The 23,686-nt window shown below is 40.2% G+C and overlaps 1 protein-coding gene across 3 annotated transcripts in view; it reads left to right on the forward strand.

The window, feature by feature from the left end:
- The first annotated feature begins 580 nt into the window (after positions 1-580).
- Scai (suppressor of cancer cell invasion) overlaps positions 581-23,686 on the forward strand; it is a 115,568-nt gene continuing 92,462 nt past the window's right edge. The window contains exons 1-2 of one of the 3 annotated variants that reach the window (XM_028856788.2): positions 581-775; positions 1,313-1,357. In XM_028856788.2, the coding sequence (XP_028712621.1) occupies positions 723-775; positions 1,313-1,357 (98 nt within the window). In that variant the 5' untranslated portion in view covers positions 581-722. The remainder of the gene's footprint in view (positions 776-1,312; positions 1,358-23,686) is intronic. The other 2 variants (XR_003733089.2, XM_028856786.2) reach the window with 2 other exon arrangements.

Consider the following 23,686-nt stretch of genomic DNA (forward strand, 5'->3'; position numbering starts at 1 on the left):
TTTGCAATGCTGTCTCTTTTTTCGTGATAATTAAAGAAATTCTCGTGCTTCCTTACAAGCTTCCACCCAAGCTTACGATCTTTCCTGCAGTACATACTTTATATTGCTGAATCTTTATAATTTGGTATCGAAACCTCTTTGAAGGGCAGCATTGAGCCTAGAATATTTCAAGATGTTGGCAGGGACTGCATTCGAGGTGATTCAGGACGACGCCACGAAGGAAAGATGCTTTGCCCTCGATCTTCTGGATGTATTTGGAGAAAGTGCAGTGCTTGGTTTTGGGTTCTGTGCGGTGCGGAGGCGGGGGAATTAGCAGGTGTCTAGGATGCAGGATGCAAAGCCAAAGAGCCAGGAGGCAGGTGTCTGACGCCAGAGATGCAATTCCTCCTTTCTGGCGCACGGTGGCGCTCAGGGCTCCTACCGCTCTGCTAGCAGTCTTTAAGGCACCTCTGCCGCCACCTGCAGTCTCAACCAAACCTCGGGCTGGGCCGCGCGAGATGTGAAGGCCCGAGTACCCAATCGGCGGTCAGACTTTCGGGCACTCTGCAGTTCCAGCCAATAGAAGCCGAGAAGAGGCGCGGAGGGGGCAAGCCCCGCGGCTAGCCTGGCCGAGGCGCGAGGCCCTCCTCCCGTCTCTCCGCCTACTCCAACCTCCGCCGCCTCAGCATCCCGAGCGAGCCTTGTGGCCGCCGGAACAGCTCCCGCGGCGGAGCAGGAGCCGGATGGTCAGAGGAGCCCGGCAGTCCCAGCAGCCGCGGAGTCGCCTGGCCCCCAGGTGGGGCGGGCTTCGGTGCCAGACAGTCTTGGGGCCGGGGGCCGGGGGAGCGGCCGAAGTGTCGGGACTCCGAGCCCTAAGGGGCGGGGGTGCAGACATGCAGCATCTGGGGGCGCCGAGAGCGAGCATCTCATCCGGGTGGAGAGCGCGGATGCGCAGGGCCTGAGCGGAAGGCGCACGCCCCATTGGGGGCCTAGGAATGCGGGGGACCGGGGCTGAGGGGCGGGGCTGCAGCCGAGGGGAGCTGGGGGGCCCTGCAGCTCCGGGAAGACAATGAGGCCGACGGTGCCGGTGGTTTGGGTTAGCCGAGCATTGGGGCGCGAAACCGAGGGCATTCGAGGACCAGTGAGTCCCAGGAACGCTTGGTCGTGGGAGGGAAGGGGAGCCCGACTTGAGGGGTTTGTAAGGTCAGGTAGGCACTGCCAACCTGTGGTCAGCCTGAGGCCCCAAAAGGTGGTACATGGAGTGCCCCATAGGCAAAGGGAGGCCGAGGGTGTGTTCTCTTTTAGTTAGAGGTCTCGTTTGTTTGGTCTGTAGACTGACTGGCACAGTGGAGAAACCACCTCGAAAAAGGAAAAGCAGGTAAGGCCAATGCCTTCCTCTCTAGCTTCGTGTTTTTCTGTTTGCTTGGCTGCTCCTGTCCTGCATAATTACATGGTCAGTAGATGAAGTTTCTTATTTAAGTCTTTTTTAGTGAATGTAACTGCATGGAAGATATTCCTTTTGAGAACTTCAACACACACCACACACACACACACACACACACACCTTGAGGTTTATAATGTGGGAAACATGGAAAGTTAAGAAGCCTGGCTTTCGACTTTAGTCATAATTTCAACTTTTCTGGCATCTCGCTAACAGATGTTCATTGAACAGCTGCTGTGTGCCAAGTGTTGTGTATAAATTTTCTGTGCATTGAGGCACAGTTTTGCAGAAGAAGGAACTGAACCATAGAGTGGCCAAATACTTTGCCAAGATCACACATCTAATAAATGATAGAACCAGGATTTGAATCCAGGCTATCTGACTGCAGAGCTTATGCTCTTAACCATTATACTGTAATGCTTCTAATAAATACACAGTTGAAAGTAATTTTTCCTGGCTTTTTTTTTTTAAATAAAGTCTAATAAACTTAAATGAATAACAAGAAAATAGTAACTAAGGACTTACGTAGGCCACAGACAACTGAATTATTCCTTGAACCATGAAAAGAGTGTTCCCACAAATATGTTTTAGTTTGTTTTATGTGTTAAGTACTACAAAACAATTTTATTTAGTTATTTGCAGATTTCCTTTTTTACCTATCTTGGTATTGGAATTGATAAAGGAAGCTATACAGTAATGAGGATCTGGCCAGTAGCACTGTTGTCCATAATTAATACTTTGGAGGTTGTCTGTTAATATCCAGATATCCTCAACATTAAGTATATACAAATGCCAATGGTTGGAGTGGGCAGCAGCCAAAAGCCTTTGTTACTTTGTAGACCTAAATGTCCACTGTCATAGTCACATAGAGCTACTGACCACCCACAGGCTGGCGAGCATAACTGAGGAACTGGGTTTTTTGTAGGTGGATATGTGTTTTTGTGTATGCAGGTGCATGTGTATATATTCATGTAAATGCACATGTATGTGTGTCCATGTGGAGCCCAAAGGTCTGCTTTTGTTGTTCCTCGTGAGTCATATACCTTGTTTCTGGAGGCAGCCTCTCTCACTGGGACCTGGAGCTCACCATTTGGCTAAGCTGGCTAGTCAGCCAACAAGTCCCTGGATCTATCTGCCTGTGTTTAACTCTGTACTGTCATTTTTTTTTCTTAATTTTTGTTTTTGTTTTTTTGTTTTTCAAGACATGGTTTCTCTGTAACCCTGGCTGTTCTAGAACTCAGTCACCTTGTAGACCAGGTTGGCTTTGAATTCAGCTGCCTATCTGTGCCGCTATACCCAGCCAGTACTGTGAATTTTTAATGTAATTTAAATTTTTTTACATGTATTTATTCATTTTATATGTATATATGAGTGTGGACATTGCATATGGAGGTCAGAAAATAATTTACAGTAGTCAGTTCTCTTTGTATACCATGTGGGTCCCTGGGAAGAAACTCAGGTCATCTACTTGGCTTCAGGAATCTTTACCTGCTAAGCATCTTCCTGGCTCTTTATTTTAAATTTACAAGTTCATAATTCACTGAAAAACATTTAAGAATGTCTTAAGAATTCTTGGGTATGTAAATCTATTCTTTCATCTGTAAATTTTAGGAGGTCTAAATATTTACCAAACCTACTAATTAAAATTTAATGTTCAAATGAGACAAGTATAAAATTAGATTTAAATTAGCACAAAAAATCTGAATGTGAAATTTCACATTTTTTAATGATTATATGATAGAATAAGATGTATTGGAGTAAATAAAATTTTGCATTTATTTAATGTGTGTGTGTATGCACAAGTATGGAGATCAGGGAACAGTCTGCAAGAGTCAGTTCTTTCATCAATACCTGGTAAGCCAAGATAAGTGAATTGTTGAATATATCTTCTGTTTGCCATTTCCAGAACTTTTCTTCTCTCCTCTTTAATTTTTATACATGATTATTCTTTCTTTCTGGATACTTTCACTCTGTTCTTTTCTTTAAAACTTACTGCATAAAGGGGCTGGAGAGATGGCTCAATAGTTAAGAACACTGACTGCTCTTCTAGAGGTTGAGTTCAATTCCCAGCAACCACATGGTGGCTCACAACCACCTGTAATGAGATCTGGTGCCCTCTTCTGGCCTGCAGGGACACATGCAGGCAGAATACTGTATACATAATAAATAAATCAGAATAAAATAAAAAAATAATATTCTTAAAACTTACTGCATACATCACATTCTTAGTGGGGGCTTTCTCCATCCTCTTTTTCTTCCCTATGCTCTCCTCTTTAGCTCGCATAATATCCTATACATATACATGTGATGATTTTGGCTGACTGTGAATCCACCTCTTGTCACATGCATGTGAGCTCATAAACTGTGTGGCCAAGATAATGTACAAGAGTGTTCACTCAGTAAATATTTCCCAATCCATTTCCTGTGTCTGGTACTGCACAGTTCTGTGTATTGATGAAGATCGTTTCCCGCATATGTTGTCTTCCTTATGCATGAGGTCTTGAGGTAAATCGTCAGTACCAGTAGGGGCTGGAGGGGACTCCTTTCTGAGCCTTGGGGGTAGGAGGAGCAAACTAGAAAATTAGTTCAGCAATCTCAGGGTTACAAAGTCCCTGGTATAGTGCTTGGCACAGAAATTTCTAGACACAGTAAGTTCCAAGTAAAAAAGAACTTATGAAAACCATGTACCATATTTGTGCACCATGTACATTCTCAGTACCTGTGGAGGCCAGAAAAGGGCTTTGGATCTGGTGAAATTTAGATAGCTATGGACTGCCATGTGGGTACTGGGAATTGAACCTGGGTCCTTGAGAAGAGACGACAGTGCACTTAACCACTGAGTCTCTCTCCAGCCCACCTGTCCTCATTTTTTATTAATTCTTTCAGAATTTTGAATAATGCACTTTGGTCATATTCAGCCCTTCTCACTCTTCCCAGATCCATCCCTCTTTCCCAGACCACCCAACTTTGTGTGTACATACCTATCTGTATTTTCCCCCCAAGTGCAGTTTTTGTTGCCATATACTCTTAGATATGTGGTCTTCACTGGAGGATGGTCTACCCACCAGAAGCTACAACCTTAGAACTGACTGTTGCTCTCACAGCAGCTATCAGCTGCCAGTAGCTCTTTAGGCAGTAGTAGGACTTTGTGTCTATCTACCTTTTCAAAGCTGGAATTTTGTCTGGCAGGTCTTGTGCATGCTGTTGTAACTGCTATGAATGCATGTGTCAACTCCCCTCCACGAAAGGCTTAAGGTCCATGGCAAAAGGGGAAGCAGAAAGACAGTAAGAGCCATAGTAATAGATGGCTACAAGGAAACTTTTCTGGATACAGCAGGGCAGTTCTCAATTTTTTTTTGTTTTTTGTTTTTTTTTTTTTTGTTTTTTGTTTTTCGAGACAGGGTTTCTCTGTGTAGCTTTGCACCTATTCCTGGAACTCACTTGGTAGCCCAGGCTGGCCTCGAACTCACAGAGATCCTCCTGGCTCTGCCTCCCGAGTGCTGGGATTAAAGGCATGTGCCACCACTGCCCGGCTCTCAGTTTTTTTTAAGTAATGTTTATTTTTATGTGTATGGGTGTTTGCCTGCATGTATGTATGTGTACACCTGTGGGCCTAGAACCAGAGGAGGTCAGAAGAGTTTGTTGGATCCCCTTGAACTGGAGTTACAGATGGTTATGAGCTACCATATGGGTTCTTGGAATGGAACCTGAGTCCTCTGCAAAAGCAGTAAATGTTCTTACCCAATGAGTCATCTCTACAGCCTTATCCCACTCCTTTTTAAGACATATATAGTTAAGAGGATTACAAATCAATTATTCAAAGAAGATTTTGAGGGGAAAAAAAAGATTAAAATCAAACCTACTTTAGCTCTAGTTTGGCTGTGCATTTTCTGGAGTAAAGTGAAGAAATAAGTAAAATTAATACTCCATATCAATGTTGTCTAACATTAAATATAAATTGCTCAAGAGAAGCACAGACTTTCTCTTTTTTTTTTTTTTTTTTTTGACTGTAAGACCTAAGATGGATGGATTTCTCTAGCTGGTTTATATACTAGGATATTGGCTATTTATGAAAGGAGGGAAAAGTCAATATATACCAATGTTTCCTTTTTTTTTTTTTTTAATATATGGCTTTAGGGATTAAGCCTAGGACCTTGTGCATGCTAGGTCAGCACTGTATGACTGAGCTACACTCACAGCTCACCATGTAGTTTTTTCAGCAAGGGTCTTATGTATTCAAAGCTAGTCTCAAACTCATTATGTAGCTGAGGGTGATTGTGAACTTCTGATACTATTCTCTTGCTTCCAACTTCCAAATTCTGGAATTACACACACATAAAACCATCCTGGTTTATATTTGTGGTCGCTTGAACTCAAGGCTTCATGCATGCTAGACGTATGTCTTAGTTAGGGTTTCTATTGCTATGAAAAGACATCATGACCACAGCAACTCTTATAAAGGAAAACATTTAATTGGGGCTGGCTTACAGTTTAGAGGTTTAGTCCATAATCATCTTGACGGGAAACATGGCAGCATTCAGGCAGACGTGGTGCTGGAGAAGCTGCTGAGAGTTCTATATCTTAATCCACAGGGCAGCAGAAGGAGACTGTACCACACTGGGCATAGCTTGAGCATATGAGATCTCAAAGCCCGCCTCCACACTTCTCTAAGAAGACCATACCTACTCCAAGAAGGCCACACCTTCTAATAGTGCCACTTCCTGTGGACCAGGCATTCAAATACATGAGTCTATGGGGGCCATTCCTATTCAAACCACCACAGCATGTATTCTACCATGTGAACTGCATACCCAGCCCTCCATAATGAATTTTTAAGGATTATTCCTTAGAGTGTTTCTCAATCTAAGTGGAACAGTCTCCAAAGGCACCTGCTGACCTACTGTCATTAATTTTATAGTTTCATTTACTCATCTTAGTTCATCTTTCTACCTGGTACTACATACAGAGTTCGTTTTACTTTGTACTGAGAGACAGATAGCTCAGTAAACTAGTGTACTAATAAATGAATGGCTAGTGAAAGGGGTTCCTGTGGGCTGGGGACCTGATGATTGAAAGTCATATGATGTTATTGCATGCCCCAGTAGATGGATCAGACTAAAAGGAGATTCAAATTAGGAAAGTTGATATCTCTCTGGTTTTGGAAAATTATGAAAAGTTCAGTATATCTGTTAGTAATGTTTTGGTTTTGAGATGGAGAAGTCTTTTGGGTCCTATTTCGAACAAAGTCCAGTTTATACCCATAGAATTCACATCACTGAAATCTAGTCAATTGTACAGGGTCCTGGGTTAAATCCTCAGCATGATGGATGGATGGATGGATGGATGGATGGATGGATGGATGGATGGATGGATGGATCTCTAGCATGATCTATAGATAGACAAATACATACATACATATATACAATGATGTCATTTTAAAAATTGGAGTTATTCATGTGTGTGCGTGCGCGCGTATTTCTGTAGAGCATAGTGTGAATGTGGGGGGTCAGATGAAAACTTGAGGTGCTTGGTTCTTTCCTTCCACCACTTGTGTCTTGATCAAACTCCAGTCATCAGGCTTGGTAGCAAGTCAGCCATTTCACTGACCCAAAAGATGCCTCTGTTACTTTAACTACTTAGAATGTCCTGAGCTGCTGCTTCTTTTTTTTTTTTTTTAACGTTTATTTTTATTTCTGTGTGTGCTCACATACATGCATTCAAATGCAGATTAGCACCCATGTGGACTAGAAGAGGGCATTGGATCCCCTAGAACAGGCAGTGTAAACTAAGAACTAACTCAGATCTTCTGGAAGAGCAATAAGTGCTCTTAACTGTTGAGCCATCTCTCTAGCCTCTGGTATATGTAATTTGTTTAAACAAATTGGAATACTACTGGAATGCTTTCTAATTCTGGGTTCTTCAGATGTAGACATAATGATATATGGCCATGCTGGGGAAAACTCATATTAGTGGGGAAAACACAGTGTGATAACTTTGTTTATATACAAAGGATTTATAATTAACTCTGCTTACTGGTAGTAAGGGTAGATTCCAGGCTTTTATAGACCTGAAGGCCAAGAAGGCTAATTTTGGTGATAATGTGACTGTTGGAATGACAGAGATGAACCTAGACAAAAGTAATGCTTCTCAACTGTTAATGGTTTGGATCTGAAATGTCCCCCAAAGGCTCATGTGTTGAAGGCTTGGTCCCCAATGCAACAGTGTTGAGAGGAAGAGGGACTTTGAGGAAGTGATTGGATCATGAGGACTCTGACTTCCTCAATAGGTTAATCCATTGGTAGGTTCATAGTCTGATACAATACTAGCAGTTGATAAAAACATATGGAGGTGTGATATAGTTGAAGGGAATGAATCTTGGGAGTCTATTTCTTGTCCCTAGCTAACACATTAACTAAAGGAGATTTTTGTTTCTTAAGGAACATTTGGCAGAATCTGGAAGCATTTGGTTGTTAGAGCTTTGGGTATCTAGTGGGTGGGAGAATACTGCAACACATTCTGCAGTGCCGTGGCAGCTGCCTCAGTTACCTAGCTCAAATGTCAGCAGTATCTACATGCCTGTAATCCTAGGCTTCAGAAGTTGAGGAAGGAGGATTGAAGAGTCAAGGCCAGTTTGGCTATATATATCTAGTCCCTATATTTTGAAAAGTTAATAATTTTAGTTCAAATTCTGAACTAAAATTTGAATTACAATGCTTTTAAGTAATAGCACTTAGACAAAGTATTTAACCTTTGACTTTAATTGCTTTCTCTTCCCCTTATTTTATTTATTTATTTTTTTAAATAGGATTAGGTTAGGTAGTCCAGGGTAGTCTTGAACTTGTTGTTTTGTTTTTGAGACAGGGTCTCTCTGTATAGCTCTGACTGTCCTAGAACTCACTTTGTAGACCAGGCTGTCCTTGAACTTGCAGTGATCTGCTTGCTTCTGGCTCTGGTTTTAAGCATTTGTCTTTCTTGCCTCAGCCTTCAGAGTGCTGGGATTAGAGATGTACACTACCATGCCTAACTTTTATGTTGCAGAACTTTTATGTTGCAGAGAACCCAGGTTCAATTCCCAGCACCCACATGGTGACTCATAACCATCTATAACTCAAGCTCTGATCCCTTTTCTGGCCTCCACAGGTACAAGGCACAAAACTAGTTTATAGACATGCATAAAAGCAACACACACAAAAATTAGAAATAACATAATTTAAAAAATAGGTCTATTATAAGTGGGTTATAGCAAAGTTTGGAAAACCCTGTTACAGGTTACAGATATTACTCAAAGATATTCTTAGTAAAGAATAAATTTAAAGGTTTTGATAGTCACAGGATGCTAAGTCAGACATAGGAGTGGGCTATGAATGGCTTTCAAAGGGATTAAAAATAGCCCAAGATAATTTCGCTGTGATCAGCAACAGTCTTAATTCTCTACAGATAGTTAAGTCATTTGGCCTTGTATAATTTTTAACAAAAGGTTCAGCTTTTCATTTTTTCTTTAAATTTTATTTTAGAGCTCTGGGTGTTTGGGTTAAATCTTTGTTCTGATATATCCTTTGAATAAGTTCTTACTTATTGATCCTGAGGGGAGTCAGGGGAACTGGGGCTGATCTGGAAAATGGACTGGTCCCTCTAAGAGGGCCTGCTCCTTACACCTGGGGTTTCTCCTTCACCCAGATTAAAGCTATTGAAATGGTACACAATGCTCCCTGGGCCAGAAGAGGGTGTCAGATCCCCTCACAGGGCTACAAAGAAAAACCCTGTCTACAAAAACCAAACCAAACCAAAACAACCAAAAAAAGATTTTGAGAAGCCATGAGGAACCAAAAGAAGGGTAGGTTAGTTTTCGGTTCTCTGTAGAAGACTTAGTACTTGAGATCTAATGGAAGGAGTATGTCACTGAAGGGGACTTTGGACTCCAGAGCCCTTCCTGTGTCTTTACTTCCTGGTCCTGTGAGATGAGTGTGAGCTCCTGTCATGATGTACTATGCTGCATCAGGCCCAAAATGAATAAATTAGCCAAGTAACCATAGACTAAAACCACCCCCCAAATCATAGGCCAGAGTAAATGTTTTCTCCTTTTGAATTCATATTTCACGTATTTTTGGTCACAGGGATGGAATGCTTGACTAACATGGGTCTTCAGAGTTTGATATGTATAATGGTCATGGGCAGCCTCAGGGCATAAGATCCTTTGGGTTCTGGCCCAGGGATTTTGGAGTCTGGGTTTTAGCTTTCTTTACTTATTTCCCTCTGTGATTGTGCTGTTTGTCTAGAACTACTGAGAACTATGGTTTCAGACCTCCTCTTTTTATGACATCTCTAAGGCTCCCTTTCCCTCCTTGGTGATGTAACCTTAATTTTTTCTTATACTGTGTACCCCAGGCTGGCCTGTATCCGTAGTGTAGGGATTATAGATGTGACAACCATGCCTGGCAGCTCTCACCTTTGTCTGGGCACAGTTTCCTCAAGGAACTTATATTATCAGGAAACAAACATAAACCTCCCTTGGAAAAGAAAAGCAGACTTGGGGATTGATGAATATGGTAAGAATTAAAAAAAATGGATGCATTAATGTCTTTCTTTTTTATTCATTATTTTTTATGTGTGCATATTTTGCCTGAATGTATGTCTGTGTACTCACATGTGTGCCTGGTGCCCAGAGGCCAGCAGGTGTTGGATCACCTAAACTGGAGTTATAGACACTCATGAGCCACCATGTAGGTGCTGGGAATCAAACCTGGGTCCTCTGGAAGAGCAGCCAGTGCTCTTAACAATTGAGCCATCCCTGTAACCCCTCCCCTTGTTGACTGATTGATTGATTGATTGATTGATTGATTGATTTTGAGATAAGATACTGCTTTGTTGGTATGGTCTTGAACTCATTGGCTCAAAGGGCCCATCTGCCTCAGCCTCTGGAATAGCTGGGACAAGAAAAGAATATCACTATGCCTAGTTTAGCTATTATTTCCTTGAATTCTTTAGGTCTCTCTGGTGATTTTATAGAATATATATAATTGTTTTATGTGTGGGATATTTATTTGTCAGGCCTGGAACTGAAGTTACAAATGGTTGTATGCTGCCATGTGGGAACTGAACTCAGGTCCTTTGGAAAATCAGCCAGAGCTCTTAATTGCTGAACCATCTCTCCAGCCCCTTTTAATGATTTTAAAAGGATGTATACAATGTCATGTTTATGTTCTTCTGAACTCTCCTCCCTTGGAGTGTAAGCTGGATTTGGTGGCACGCTTCTGATGACTAGAGAAGACAACTGACTTGAGAAGGCATCACTTCTCAGACTGGGGTATAAAAAGACTGACTCCTCTCTCTTTACCTCTGGGGGAGACCATGTTGTGAGGCAGCTCTGAAATGATAGAAACGAGGATGTCAAGTAGGGAAGACACATGAGCAGCCACCACAAGAGTGAGCCTGCTAGCAGCCCTTTTTCTGGGAGCCCCGTCAGTGGCTCACATGAGTAAGCTTGGAGGAGATCCTCCTATGTAGATGAGTGTGGAGATGACTGAAGTCTGGACTACAGCTTAACTTGCTGTTCTTGCTACACATGGGCTAGGCTGTATGAGCCTGTGACTTTCCTTGAAGAATCTCCTTTCTTCCAGCACTGGCTCTCCTGTAACCAAAGGACTCAACTTTTGAATGCTCTTTTATCTAGATAGATCTCTGATTGACCTGATGATTTTGCACACATATGTGATGGTAATAGGAAACCTTCATTTTTCTTATACTTTGTACCCCAGGCTGGCCTGTATCTGTATTCATTATTTTTTATGTATGCATATTTTGCTTATGCAAATGTTTACCAATAATTGGTAGGTATTTGGTGTTTTCTAAGAAGTTTACCTAGTCAAGTATTTTTTCAACATGCTATTTTATATGAATGCCCTTATGACAGAATCCAAATAAAATTTAGTAGAGGTTCTCATTCATGGTACTTATGTCCTTCCTGATCCTTCTCAGTGATCTAATGATAAAATCACATTGGCATATGGTAGTCCACAGAAATTTTACTCTGGGAAAGAATTCCTTTTGAATCAGTATGTTGGAAACACCTGAATAGACATCCCTGCAGATATTTCTTGCTCTAGTTTGCAGAAAGGACTGGCAGCTTATATAAGGGCAGTCTTTGTGGAACATTAGAAGAGTGTATATTCCCATGTGCTGGTGAAATTCCCTAGGCTTTATCAAGCTGAGTCACTTGTCTTCTTTTCTACATGTCCTAGGTTTTCATTGATTTTTTTTTTCATTTTTAATTGACTTAGAAACAGGCTGCAGGTGTCTTAGCTTTTTCTTCACCGTTTGAAGGGTTTTTTACTTTAGTGACAGCAAAATAATTTTACTAAAAGAAGCATTCCTGATGTACTAGTTGGGGTTCTCCAGAGTAACATAACTTATAGAATTAATCTCTATATACATAGAAAGGGAATTTATTAGAATGACTTACAGGCTGTGGTCTAGCTAATTCAACAATATCTGGCTGTGAACAGAAAGTCCAAGAATCTAGAAGTTGCTTAGTCCATGAGGCTGGATGTCTCAGCTGGTCTTCAGTAGATGCCAGTGTAGGAATGGACTTGCTAACAAGGTGAGAGGAAATGGGCAAAGAGCAAAAGCTTCGGCTTCCAGCAGATGTGGCCCAGATTAAAGGTGTGTCTTCCCACCTCAAGGTCCAGAATTAAAGGCATGTCTTTTCCCAGATCAAAAGATCTAGATTAGAAGTGAATCTTCCTACTTGAAATTAAGCAAAAATTCTCACAGGTGTGCCCTCCATTTTGGGATTTCAGTTAATTCCAAATGTAGTCATTGACACCAGAATAGCCATAACACCTGACTTTCATTGAAAAATAAAATAAATAAATGAGAGAGCCTCTTCTTTAGTATCTGCTAGGTAAAGGCAGTAGGTTTGTTTGTTTGTTTTGTTCTTGTTTTGTTTGTTTTTGGGACAGGGTCTCATGTAGCCCTGGCTGGCTTAGAATTCACTTTGTAGACCAGACTGGCCTCAAAATCATAGAGATCCACCTGCTACTTCCTCTCAATGCTAGGATTAAAAGTGTGTGCTATCTCTCCTGGCTGCTCTTTGCTTTTGATAGGAAAAGTCTACTTAATAACAACCAATAAACATTACTAACTAAAAGTCACCTTTGTTATCTTCTGATATATACCTATCCCATTTATAGGACAGGTTATGTCTTTTATCCCTTATCTTCTATTTGGACTGTGACCACAGCACTTATTTCATGTCCATGTGCTGTCTTTTAACCAGAGCAATCCTTTGTAACTGCCACCACTAATAGAATGTGACTATAGTAACACTTTGTGAATTTGGGGATTGGACCATTCCTTTTGGGACCTAGTTATATTGTGAGGAGCCAAACAGTTAGGAATGTCTGTGTAAGAGAAACTGAAGTCCCTAGTTCTAACCCCAGCTGAGTTCCCAGCAAACATCCAACATCAGCTTGCCAGCCATGTGCTGAGCTGTCTATCACAAATGCAGAGCCTAATCCTCCCGATCCTTTCCAAAGCCCTGTATTCACAAAGAGCAAAGATGTGCCCTTGCCAAGTCCACCCAGAATGTGGATTCATGAACCCAGGAAAGCATTAGTTTAAAAAGTAGGTGATTGACTTGATGTTTTGTTTTGCCAACATTTACAGTAGAGATCATACCATGAATTGGCCTGCCTCAATCATAAGGAAAATTATTACTACCTTTGGAAACACTGTTAATTTCCCCATAGAGGAATGATGGATTATGTATCCTTTGCCTTTACTGATGCTTGGATAAGAATGACCCTCATCGTCTCATATATTTGAATTCTTGGTCCCCACTAGGTGGAACTGTTGGGGAAAGATTAGGAAGTATGGTCTTTTTGGAAGAAGTGTGTCACTGGGGCTGGGTTTTGAGGTTTTAAAAGCCCATATTGTTCCTAGTTATCTTTCTCTCTCTACCCTGTACTTGTGGGTCAGATGTAAGCTCTGCTTCAGCACTGTGCCTGCCTGCCTCCTGCCAGGCTACTTTCCATGATTGTCATGGACTCCCAGTAAACTGTTCTTTTTGTATGTTACTTTCAATGATGTACTTACTTGCCACGGACTGGCTACTGCTTCAGCACTGTGCCTGCCTGCCTCCTGCCAGGCTTCTTTCCATGATTGTCATGGACTCCCAGTAAACTGTTCTTTTTGTATGTTACTTTCAATGATGTACTTACTTGCCACGGACTGGCCCACCGGGAGTACCATGACCGTAGGAGAATCAGGGCTTGGGTAGTCAGGAAGGCAAGGATTCAGCGACTGACAGACAGACAACAAACACACTCAAAAGTGGTTTGAATCTGCTGCAATTTTACTTCTGCAAATCAGTAGTTTATATACAGAAAAGAAAACTATCAAGTCATACAGGGAACAACAAGAGCTTGGCAATAATTCAATTACATCATCTTTAAAAAACATCAAGCACACAGTTATTAATCGGCGCTAGACATATCCTTTCACTCATAAGAACTTTATGACCCAAAGAGCAGTCTGTGTTTTTTTTTTTTTTTTTTTTTTTTTTTTTTTTTTTTTTTTTTTTTTTTTTTTTTTGGTTTTTCGAGACAGGGTTTCTCTGTGTAGCTTTGCGCCTTTCCTGGAACTCACTTGGTAGCCCAGGCTGGCCTCGAACTCACAGAGATCCTCCTGGCTCTGCCTCCCGAGTGCTGGGATTAAAGGCGTGCGCCACCACCGCCCGGCCAGTCTGTGTTTTTTAAACATAGTACAGTTCCTAGACTTGTATAGGCTTCTTGCAGCTGTGTCCTTCATCTTTATCTCAGCCGCTCGCTAGTTTATTATTCATTTTTACTTTTCTGGTTCTCATGACCCATTTAGCCAATTTGGATGCTACAGATCCTCCCTAAGTCTTTCTTTAGTTCTTTACCATATATCTCTTCTAATATAAAACCTTTTTACCTGCTGGAATATGGACACTTGTACTTTTACACCTGTAAGGGGAAAGGGTTCTGTTCTGGTCCTTAAGTTTTCCATGCTGAACTTCCTCAACAGAGGGGCCCACTATCTGCCTCCTATGAGATAATGTTTTCTTCCATAAATCACTTTAGTTGGGATCCCTAGTGGGTGAGTGTTCATTCCCTAGAAGTGCCTGAAGTATTATACTTTCTATTATCTAGCGGCTTGAGGCTTGAGGTCTTTAAGGAATAGTTCATTCTGCTATATCTAAATAAGGTCCATGTCTTCCCCTTTCCTCCACAGTTCACAACCCAAGCATTCATTAATTTTGGCTGTGTTTTATAGATTAATTAGAACATTATCAGAAAAGCAGTTATACAGAACCCATAGCCCAGAGAGCTCATGATCTGTGAAGCACGTCTCCTTCGAGAAGGAGGCATAACACGGGCACTCTGCCAGGGACCTCCAGGGAGCTTAGTCCCGTGGGACACGTATCTCCCGTCCGCTATTATTGACATAATTGTTCATGTCACACAGACGACACTGGAGTTGGTGTGGCACTTACTCAAAGCAATAGAAAAGTATCTGAGCCAGAATTGATATGCTTTTTCCCCCTTGCTGTGTAGCCTCTATGTAGCCCAGGCTGGCCTTGAACAGATGATGCTCCATTCAGCTTCTTTCAATGCTGGGGTTACAGGCATATACTACCACTCTTTGCTGCATCTTTTATTTTACTTTATGTATATGCGTATGAGTATATGAATGTTTTGTCTGCATGTATCTCTGTACAATATGTGTGTCGCTAGTATCTACAAAAGCCAAAGGAGGGTATCAGATTCACAGAGATTGGAGTTACAGGCAATTAGGAGGTACCATGTGGATGTTGAGAATTGAATCCTCTGAAAGAGTAACTGCTCTCTCTCCAGCACCCCAATCCCCCACCCCAATCTTGATAAAGCAGTGACTTTGGGATGAGTCAAGCCAGTTGTATCTCCTTGTGGGGAGAAAACACATCAACTTTGCAGATCATTTTTTTATCTATAAAAATGATATGTAAGATTTTTTTTATCATATGTATGTGAGTGTTTTGCCTGTGTGTGTGTATGTGCACGTGTGTGTCTAGTGCCTGTTTGAAGAAGGTATTGGGTCAGCTAGAACTGGAGTTATAGATGGTGGTGAGCTGCCATGTGGGTGCTGGGAATAGAATACCCAGATGCTCTGCAAGCCAACAGGTGCTCTTAAGTGCTGAGCCATCGCTCCAGTTCTGTCAGTGGTATAGAGATAGAGATTTGTTAGGCGATTTCAGTGATTTGTGCTAATGTCCATCCAGTAATCACTGCTGTTAAGTTGTGACCCAAAATGGGTAATAAGTAGCACTCCAGAGAATTTAAGGACAAAAGGTCAGAGAAGACTGAAAGGGCTAATAAATGAAATGTGTTTCAGTTCTTTTCAAGACATTTACTGAGGAAGTGAAGACCATACTGATCATTTGGGGGAAAGAAATACATTAGAAGAAAGGTAATGGAGAAATTTTGAAAGCAGGTTGGGGGAAGAGTTGATGATAGTTTTAGGACTTGTTAGTAGTACCAGAATAAACTGAAAGATTAGAAGCAGTGTCTCCATGAACTATGAACCAAAGGCTGAGGGGCCCCCAGCTGGATCAGGCCCTCTGAATAGGTGAGACAGTTGATTGGCTTGATCTGTTTGGGAGGCAATTAGGCAGTGGGACCGAGTCCTGTGCTCATTGCATGAGTTGGCTGTTTGAAACCTGGAGCTTATGCAGGGACACTTGGCTCAATCTGGGAAGAGGGGACTGGACCTGTCTGGACTGAGTCTACCAGGTTGATTGCAGTCCTCAGAGGAGGCTTTGCCCTGGAGGAGGTGGGAATGGGGGGTGGCATGGTGGTAAGGGAGGGGGTGGGAGGGGGGAGAACAGGGGAACCCGTTCATGTAGAACTAAATGGTATTGTAAAATAAAATAAAAGGAAAAAAAGAAAAAGAAAAGGGGGGGGAAGCAGTGTCTCAGATATATTGCTTCCTTGTACTGTTGACACATAGTTTTACCCTTACTTGTTGAGTATACTGTATCTGAAATGCTTGGGACTTGGATCCTTCAGATTTGGAGGTCAGCACAGATTTTGGAACATGTACCTATACATTAGGAGCAATTTCACAGCTAGAACCCAAGTCTACAAGCACAATTTGTTTGCATTATATACAGTGTGTTCTGCTGTATGTACAATGCATGCATTCTAGAATAGTTCTAGCAAGCAGTATTTTAATTGCAACACATCACACGAGTCAACTGTGGAACTTAGGTGTCATATTTGTGCTCAAACAATTTTTGAATTTTTGAGGATTTTGGATTTTCAAAATAGGAATGCTTGGGAAATGTAGCACTAGGCAGAAAACTCAAAACAAGGTCTAATGAGTTAAGATGCAGCTCTTAATATCTGGATGTTACCAACTAAAAAGAGATGGAGGAAGCATGGGGTGGAAAGGAGCATGCCTCTTGGTGGCAAGAGTCCTACGAGAACACAAGAATGATGTGAAGAGTGTGAGAGTAACACAGTGTTCAAGGGGGGCACTGCTGGTACTTAGGGTCATGCATAGTCTTTGCTTCATAACCTATCACCTTGTTATTGTTATATTTGCAGTTCTAAGGACCCAACCTAGGGTTTCAAGTATACTTGGCATGTGCTCTATCACAAAATTTCATTCCTGGCCCTGACATAAAATTTGTTTACTTTGAGGCAGAGTCTCATTGGCCCAGGATAGCCAGGAACTTGTTATATAGCTGAAAGTGACCTTGAATTCCAGATCCTCCTGTCTCCACCCTTCAAATACTGTGTGTGCCACTACAGCCAGTCCCAATTTCTTTAAGTGGATCAAAACTTGTGGTTTTTTAATTTGGAATGAATTTTTATTTGTTAAAAGTTCAGCAATTTATATTACAATCCGACTCATACTCCTGATATTTCTTCCTCTGTTCTGCTGTTTATTTTTTTAAGAAGAGAGCTTTTGCATCTATAATCCACCGCCCCCCCAACTATTTATTCTGGGTTTTGCTTTCTTCCTCTACTACAATGTAAGCTCTATGAAGGCAGAAATATGTTCCTGTTCACAAAGCACAAAAAATATACAGAACAAAGTGGATGTTCAGTAGATGATTTGTTGAGTGACTATTTTAAATTATTTTAAAATAAAATCTAAGCCAGGCATAGTATGAACCTAGTCCCAGCGCTTCAGAAGCTGAGGTAGGAGGATTACTGCCAAGTTTTAAGACAGCCAGGGGTGCATTGAGTTTCAGTTTGGAATATAAACAAAAATTAGGGGCTGGAGAGATGGCTCAGTGGTTAAGAGTACTTGTTGCTTTTATAGAGGAGCTGGTTTTGGTATCCAACACTCACATGATGGTATAATAATACCATATGTAACAAGAGTTTCAGGGGATCTGACTGACGCCTTCTGACCCCCAATAGTGCCAGGCAAACACTCATACACATAATAAAAACTTTTTAAATGTCTAATGTACAAGAAAAAAATTTTATCCTTTTGTTCTTTTTTATGATGGGGTTGAAGAATTTATCTAATTATTCTTTTATCAATAAAAACTCAAGAGTCAGATCAGAGAAGCAGCAGAGAAGTGACCAGTGACCTCCCTCTCTCTCCTTCCTTGATCCAAAAGGGCTGAGAATCTTTCTAAGCCCCACTCTACTACTTCCGTGTCTCTGTCTATGTCCTCGGTCCTCCAAAACCTCTATGGCTAACTTTTGTCAGCTAGTAGCTAACTTTGCCCTCTGATACAAAGTAAACTTTGCAGTCTTGGGTGTGTTGGAATATAATCAAAACATCCCACAACATTCCCCCCTTTTTGTCGAAATGAAAAGGGAAGGCTATTTTACTCTTAATACAGTGAAACTATATACAGTAATAACAATTATCAGGTAATAATTGCATTGACAATGTCCAGTCCATTTGCATTTGGCAAATTCAGAGAAAATACTCCATTATTTATCCTATCTTGGTGAGTCCAAAGTTTTGTACCTAATTTACTTTCTATCCTAACTTGTATTACCACCCCAAAACTATCTTTTTAGACCTCAAAACATTTTCTTAGATAAACAATTTAAGCTTATGTTTCTCAGCCTTATGCACTTTACAACTCTTTTGTGGGTTTCTTTTCTAAATTTGGTAACAAGGGAAACTGTAAATATAGCTGTCTAGTCTTCAACCCCATCAGAAACTTTTGAAGGATATAATATTACCTGAGTAATATTAGGAAGTACAGCGCAAACAACTTCCAAGACTATAGAAATGACAGACATTTGGCTGCTTGGACAGTCACCCAAGGATCCTTCCTCTGAAACGTTGGGGTATCCATCTTTGACCTACAGGCTTAGAGTATTTGACAGGTAGGAGGAGGGAAGAGGGGGATCTGCGATTGGTATGTAAAATGAATAAAATTTTCTTAATTTAAAAAAATGGAAAAAAAAAAGAATATCTGACAGACTTTCCACTGAAGCAGGAATTTTGAAAGACTATCTTACCTTGTCTTGGCAAACTTGGACAGTCCCTTTCTTTTGTGTCCTGCTTGTCCAGTTTGGATAACATCCTGTCAATAGTTGAGGCAAGGGCAGTTTCTTGCCCAGTGAACAAGTTAACTTTGCCTCAATGAAATCACCTCCATACAGAGGTTCTTCGATGCCCTTCATCCTTTTTTGAAGTAAATTAATGCAGCCAGGAGCAGGCATGTTTCACTGTCATGAAAAACTTTATATTATTAAAGCATCTTCAATGCCATATTCTGTAGATCTCTGAAGTGTTTGAAGAACTTTTGTCTATCTAAAATGCATCTGTTTGACCTTGAAAATGTACCTAGCATGGCCAGATGGTTAGATGACTATTAACCTGTAATTTTTAATTATCCTTAATAGTTTGTAATAATAACTTTCAGGGACTAGAAATTTACATTACATTATTAAATGAGCTGCATAAGTACAATACCTTAAACAAGAGTAGAAACACATATATTGCAGTCAGAAGTTTTCCTGTTTCCCACCTGTCTCGCATCAGCTTAGACAAGTAAACACACAGAGGCTTATATTACTTATAAACTATATGGCCTAATGGCTCAGGCTTCTTGCTAGCTAGCTCTTATAACTTAATCCATTTCTATTAATCTCTAAGTTGCTACGTAGCCATGACTTACCAGTATTTTCACATCTTGTTTCTCCTGGCAATGCTGGCGTCTCCTGACTCTGCCCTTCTTCTTCCCAGCATTCTCTTAGTCTGCTCACCCTGCCTATACTTCCTGCCTGGCTAATCAGCATTTTATTTATCAACCAATCAGAGCAACACATAGTCACAGCATACAGAAAGACATCCCACAGCAATATGCAGTATAACAAAAATAACCTTAAATTTTTATCAATATGCAAAAATCCATACCAATGTAAAATATTTTAGACTAGTCATTGCTTTTTTAGTTTAAAAGATTCAATAATCTACCCTTTTGTCCTATCATTCATATATCCCCCCTTTTTTTCAGAACGAGATCCTTGAATCTAATCTTTGCTTAGTTTTCTCCCTGACTATGACCAATAACAACTTGCAACCAATGCCCCCTAAATGATGATAAGCATCCATAATTCACCAAACAACCAAAAACCACCCACCCCACTTGGGGATGTGGGCATCATGTTCTTAAAATTACTTCCTGTTGTCTGGGGGTGATGGCATCTATAGGAGACCCTGAGAATATTAAGGTAATGGTTAAGACCTAGGAGAACTACATGTTGTCCAGTTTTGGTATAATGGGAAAGTTCCAGGCTTATCTGAAGTCCTGGCTGGATTAGTCTGTGAGACTGGACCATCTCAGCTAACAGACTTCAAATTGTTCTGAGCAGTTTGCAGTACACACTGATCTTTGGTTGATGTTTGTCAGCTTAATGGCATTACCACAATCCAAATGGAATCTTTGTGGGGCCCCATCATCCTTTTCAAATGTTACTGTTAGGAATTTTCATGGGTTCACTGTAGAAAACTTAAATATTTTAAATGTCATATGCTTCAGATGTCAGAGAGGTCAAAAGACCACGATCTATTAAATACATCTGGGGTACACAAGCTTAATTCCTAGTTACCTGATGTATACTCAGGCCTAAAATCATGTACAAGAAGCTAGATGAAGCCTATTTCTAGAATTAGTACTCTATGTGGCCATTAATATCATGACAGAAAGTTTAAATATATACATATTAATCTTATAAATTTTGAGATATTTATACCTTAAGAAAGGATTTAAGCCGGGCGTTGGTGGCGCATGCCTTTAATCCCAGCACTCGGGAGGCAGAGCCAGGCGGATCTCTGTGAGTTCGAGGCCAGCCTGGGCTACCAAGTGAGCTCCAGGAAAGGCGCAAAGCTACACAGAGAAACCCTGTCTCGAAAAAACAAAAAAAAAAAAAAAAAAAAAAAAAAAGACTCAAATAAAACCAAAGAATTATGAGATTAGTGGCAATACAATAGTCTGTTAATTTTGGTTTTTGTTTTGTCCCATACCAGGTGGTTCTTCTGACATGGGACAGATTTTAGATTTTTCTTTAATACGCATGCTTGGGTATAGGAAAGGAGAGAGTTGCCGGGCGGTGGTGGCGCACGCCTTTAATCCCAGCACTCGGGAGGCAGAGGCAGGTGGATCTCTGTGAGTTCGAGGCCAGCCTGGGCTACCAAGTGAGTTCCAGGAAAGGCGCAAAGCTACACAAGAGAAACCCTGTCTCGAAAAACCAAAAAAAAAAAAAAAAAAAAAAAAAAAAAAAGGAAAGGAGAGAGTCACACTTTAACTCCAAAGCCAGCTTTAATTTTTTATTGTAATGGGACTATAAAAAGACCATTTGCCTTATAAGTGTGTAGAGAACAGCAGAAACAAACATTTGGCAAGATTTATGCAATTATATGCTGTTGGAAATGTGCTATATCATTAGACCAATTTACTCTTTTTCTTGGGACATTTTCTCTAGATAATTCATCCTTTTTCCTCAGATATCTAATTTGTCTGGTGGTCTTCAGATTCCTTAGATACTTTTATTCTCCTGGAAAGACAAAAACAAAACTCTGCCCCAACCCTAACTTTGAGGTGTTTTCGTTTTTTGGCAGGTTGCTTCTGATCAAATGAAAGGTGTTTGTTAGTCTTACAAATTAGTTTAGACTGAAGGGCCACAGTGTTTGATGAACTATCGCCTCTCCTAATCAAGAGGTCTCTCCTGATCTAATCTAATCTTTATCTGTCTTGATGGTATCCATAGCTTTCCATCTTCTGTGGAAACAAAAACAAACCTCTTCCCCAACATAACACATATCCTGGCTTCCATTCTGAATAAAGTTAATAAAACATTGTGTAATCTATTTCTGAGGGCCTTTATTACCACTTTCTGTTTATTAAGCATATATTTTAAAGTGCAATTAGATCTTTCTATAGCTGCTTGTCCTATAGGATTGTGTGGTATACCTGTAATATACTTCATATTGTAATAAGCAAAACACTGTTTCACTTTACCAGAGACATGCTGGAGCATTGTTAGTCTTAATTTGTATAAGTATTCCCATTATGGCCATAATGTAATAATAAATATGTAATTTCAGAATCAGCCTTTTCAGAACTTAAAGCAGTTACTCATTGAAATCCTGAATATGTATCTGTGGTATGGTGCACATATTTTAATTTTCACCACAAAATATACATCCATTTGCCAAATTTTACTTCATTGAGGACCTTTTGGGTTACTTTCCACAAGTAATGGAGTTTGGTTATACAAAGAACAAGTAGGACATTTCTTTATAATTTCCTTGGCTTGTTGGCAAGTGATAGAAAAATCTTTCTTTAAACCTTTGCTATTAACGTGGCATTTCTTATGAAATTCTGAGGCCTCTAATACATTTCCTACCAATAGCTGATCAGTTTCATCATTACCTTGTGCTAGAGGGCCTGGTATACCCATATGGGATCTGATACCTGTTGTATACAAGGGATGATTTCTATTTTTGATTATTTCTTGTAACTGAATCATCTGGAATAAGGTTAGCAGTTTTAATATGTAAAACAACTCTTCCTGCATATTGAGAGTTAGTTAAGTATATTAAGAGGTTCTGGAAAATCCAATAATACCATGAGCGTAGCATATAATTCTGACTTTTGAACAGAATCATAAGGGCTTTAAGACACTTTAATTTCCTGACTTATAACCTGTCTTTCCTGATTTATTTGTGTCGGTATAGAATTAGGGACTCCAGAAATTGGTGTTCTTTGTACCCTGTGATGGATCCAGTTAGTTCTTTTTATAAACTGAAGTCTTTGCCAATGTTCATTTTCTGCTCATAATGAGGAAATTTCAACATTACTAAAAGGTACACAATTTCTGTTGGTTATATTCCTAATCATTGATGACGTTTCAATTGACGTTTCAATTTTCTTTTCAGAATCAATTCAGAAACCTTTTCTATGTAGGTCTTTAAGTTTTTACTCTGTTAGTGTGGTTAAAAAAAAATTTATTCTAAGATATTATCTTCCTTCTGCATAAGAATTCTTGTAGGAGAATGCAGAGAAGGTATTATGACCAGGATACAATCAAGCTCTGAATCCAAGCAATCCACATGTGCATCCTGTTATTCCTCTTCCACCAAAACCAATTCTCTTTTAACCTCAGCTGATAATTTTCTTGACTGTTTAAGTCCTTATCACCTTGTAAGATTTTAAATAAATTACTTAATTTCTTAAGTTGTTAATCCAATTGTGGGCTATAGCCAGTTAATATCGCAGCAATTTTTGAAAATCATTAAGAGTTTGTAATTGATCTTTCTGATTTGTTCTTTTTGTGGCTTACTTTTTTTTTTATGTTGTAGGTAATTAATAGAATCTCCTCTTTGTATTTTTTTCAGGAGCAATTTGTAATCTGCAACAGGCTGGGAATTAGTAGTAGGCACTGTGAAGGCAAATTTTTCTCTAGCCTGTTCTTGTAAAGATATAGTATAAAAGCTGTCTTTTAGATCAATCAGTATAATAAACCATCCTTTTGGTAATAAAGAAGGGAAGGAAAATCCAGGCTGTAAAGAGCACATTGGCTGAATCACCTTATTAATAGCTCTTAGAACTGTTGCCATTCTCCATTTTTCAGATTACTTTTTAATGACAAATATAGGAGAATTCTAAGGACTGGTCAGTTCTTCAATATGTTGAGCATTTATCTTCTCCTTTACCAAGTGTTCTAATGGCTGTAATTTTCCTGATGTCAAAGACCATTGTTCTACCCAGTTTTGTCA

This window comes from Peromyscus leucopus, chromosome 4 (genome assembly GCF_004664715.2).
Source record: "Peromyscus leucopus breed LL Stock chromosome 4, UCI_PerLeu_2.1, whole genome shotgun sequence".
Taxonomy (NCBI): Eukaryota; Metazoa; Chordata; class Mammalia; order Rodentia; family Cricetidae; genus Peromyscus; species Peromyscus leucopus.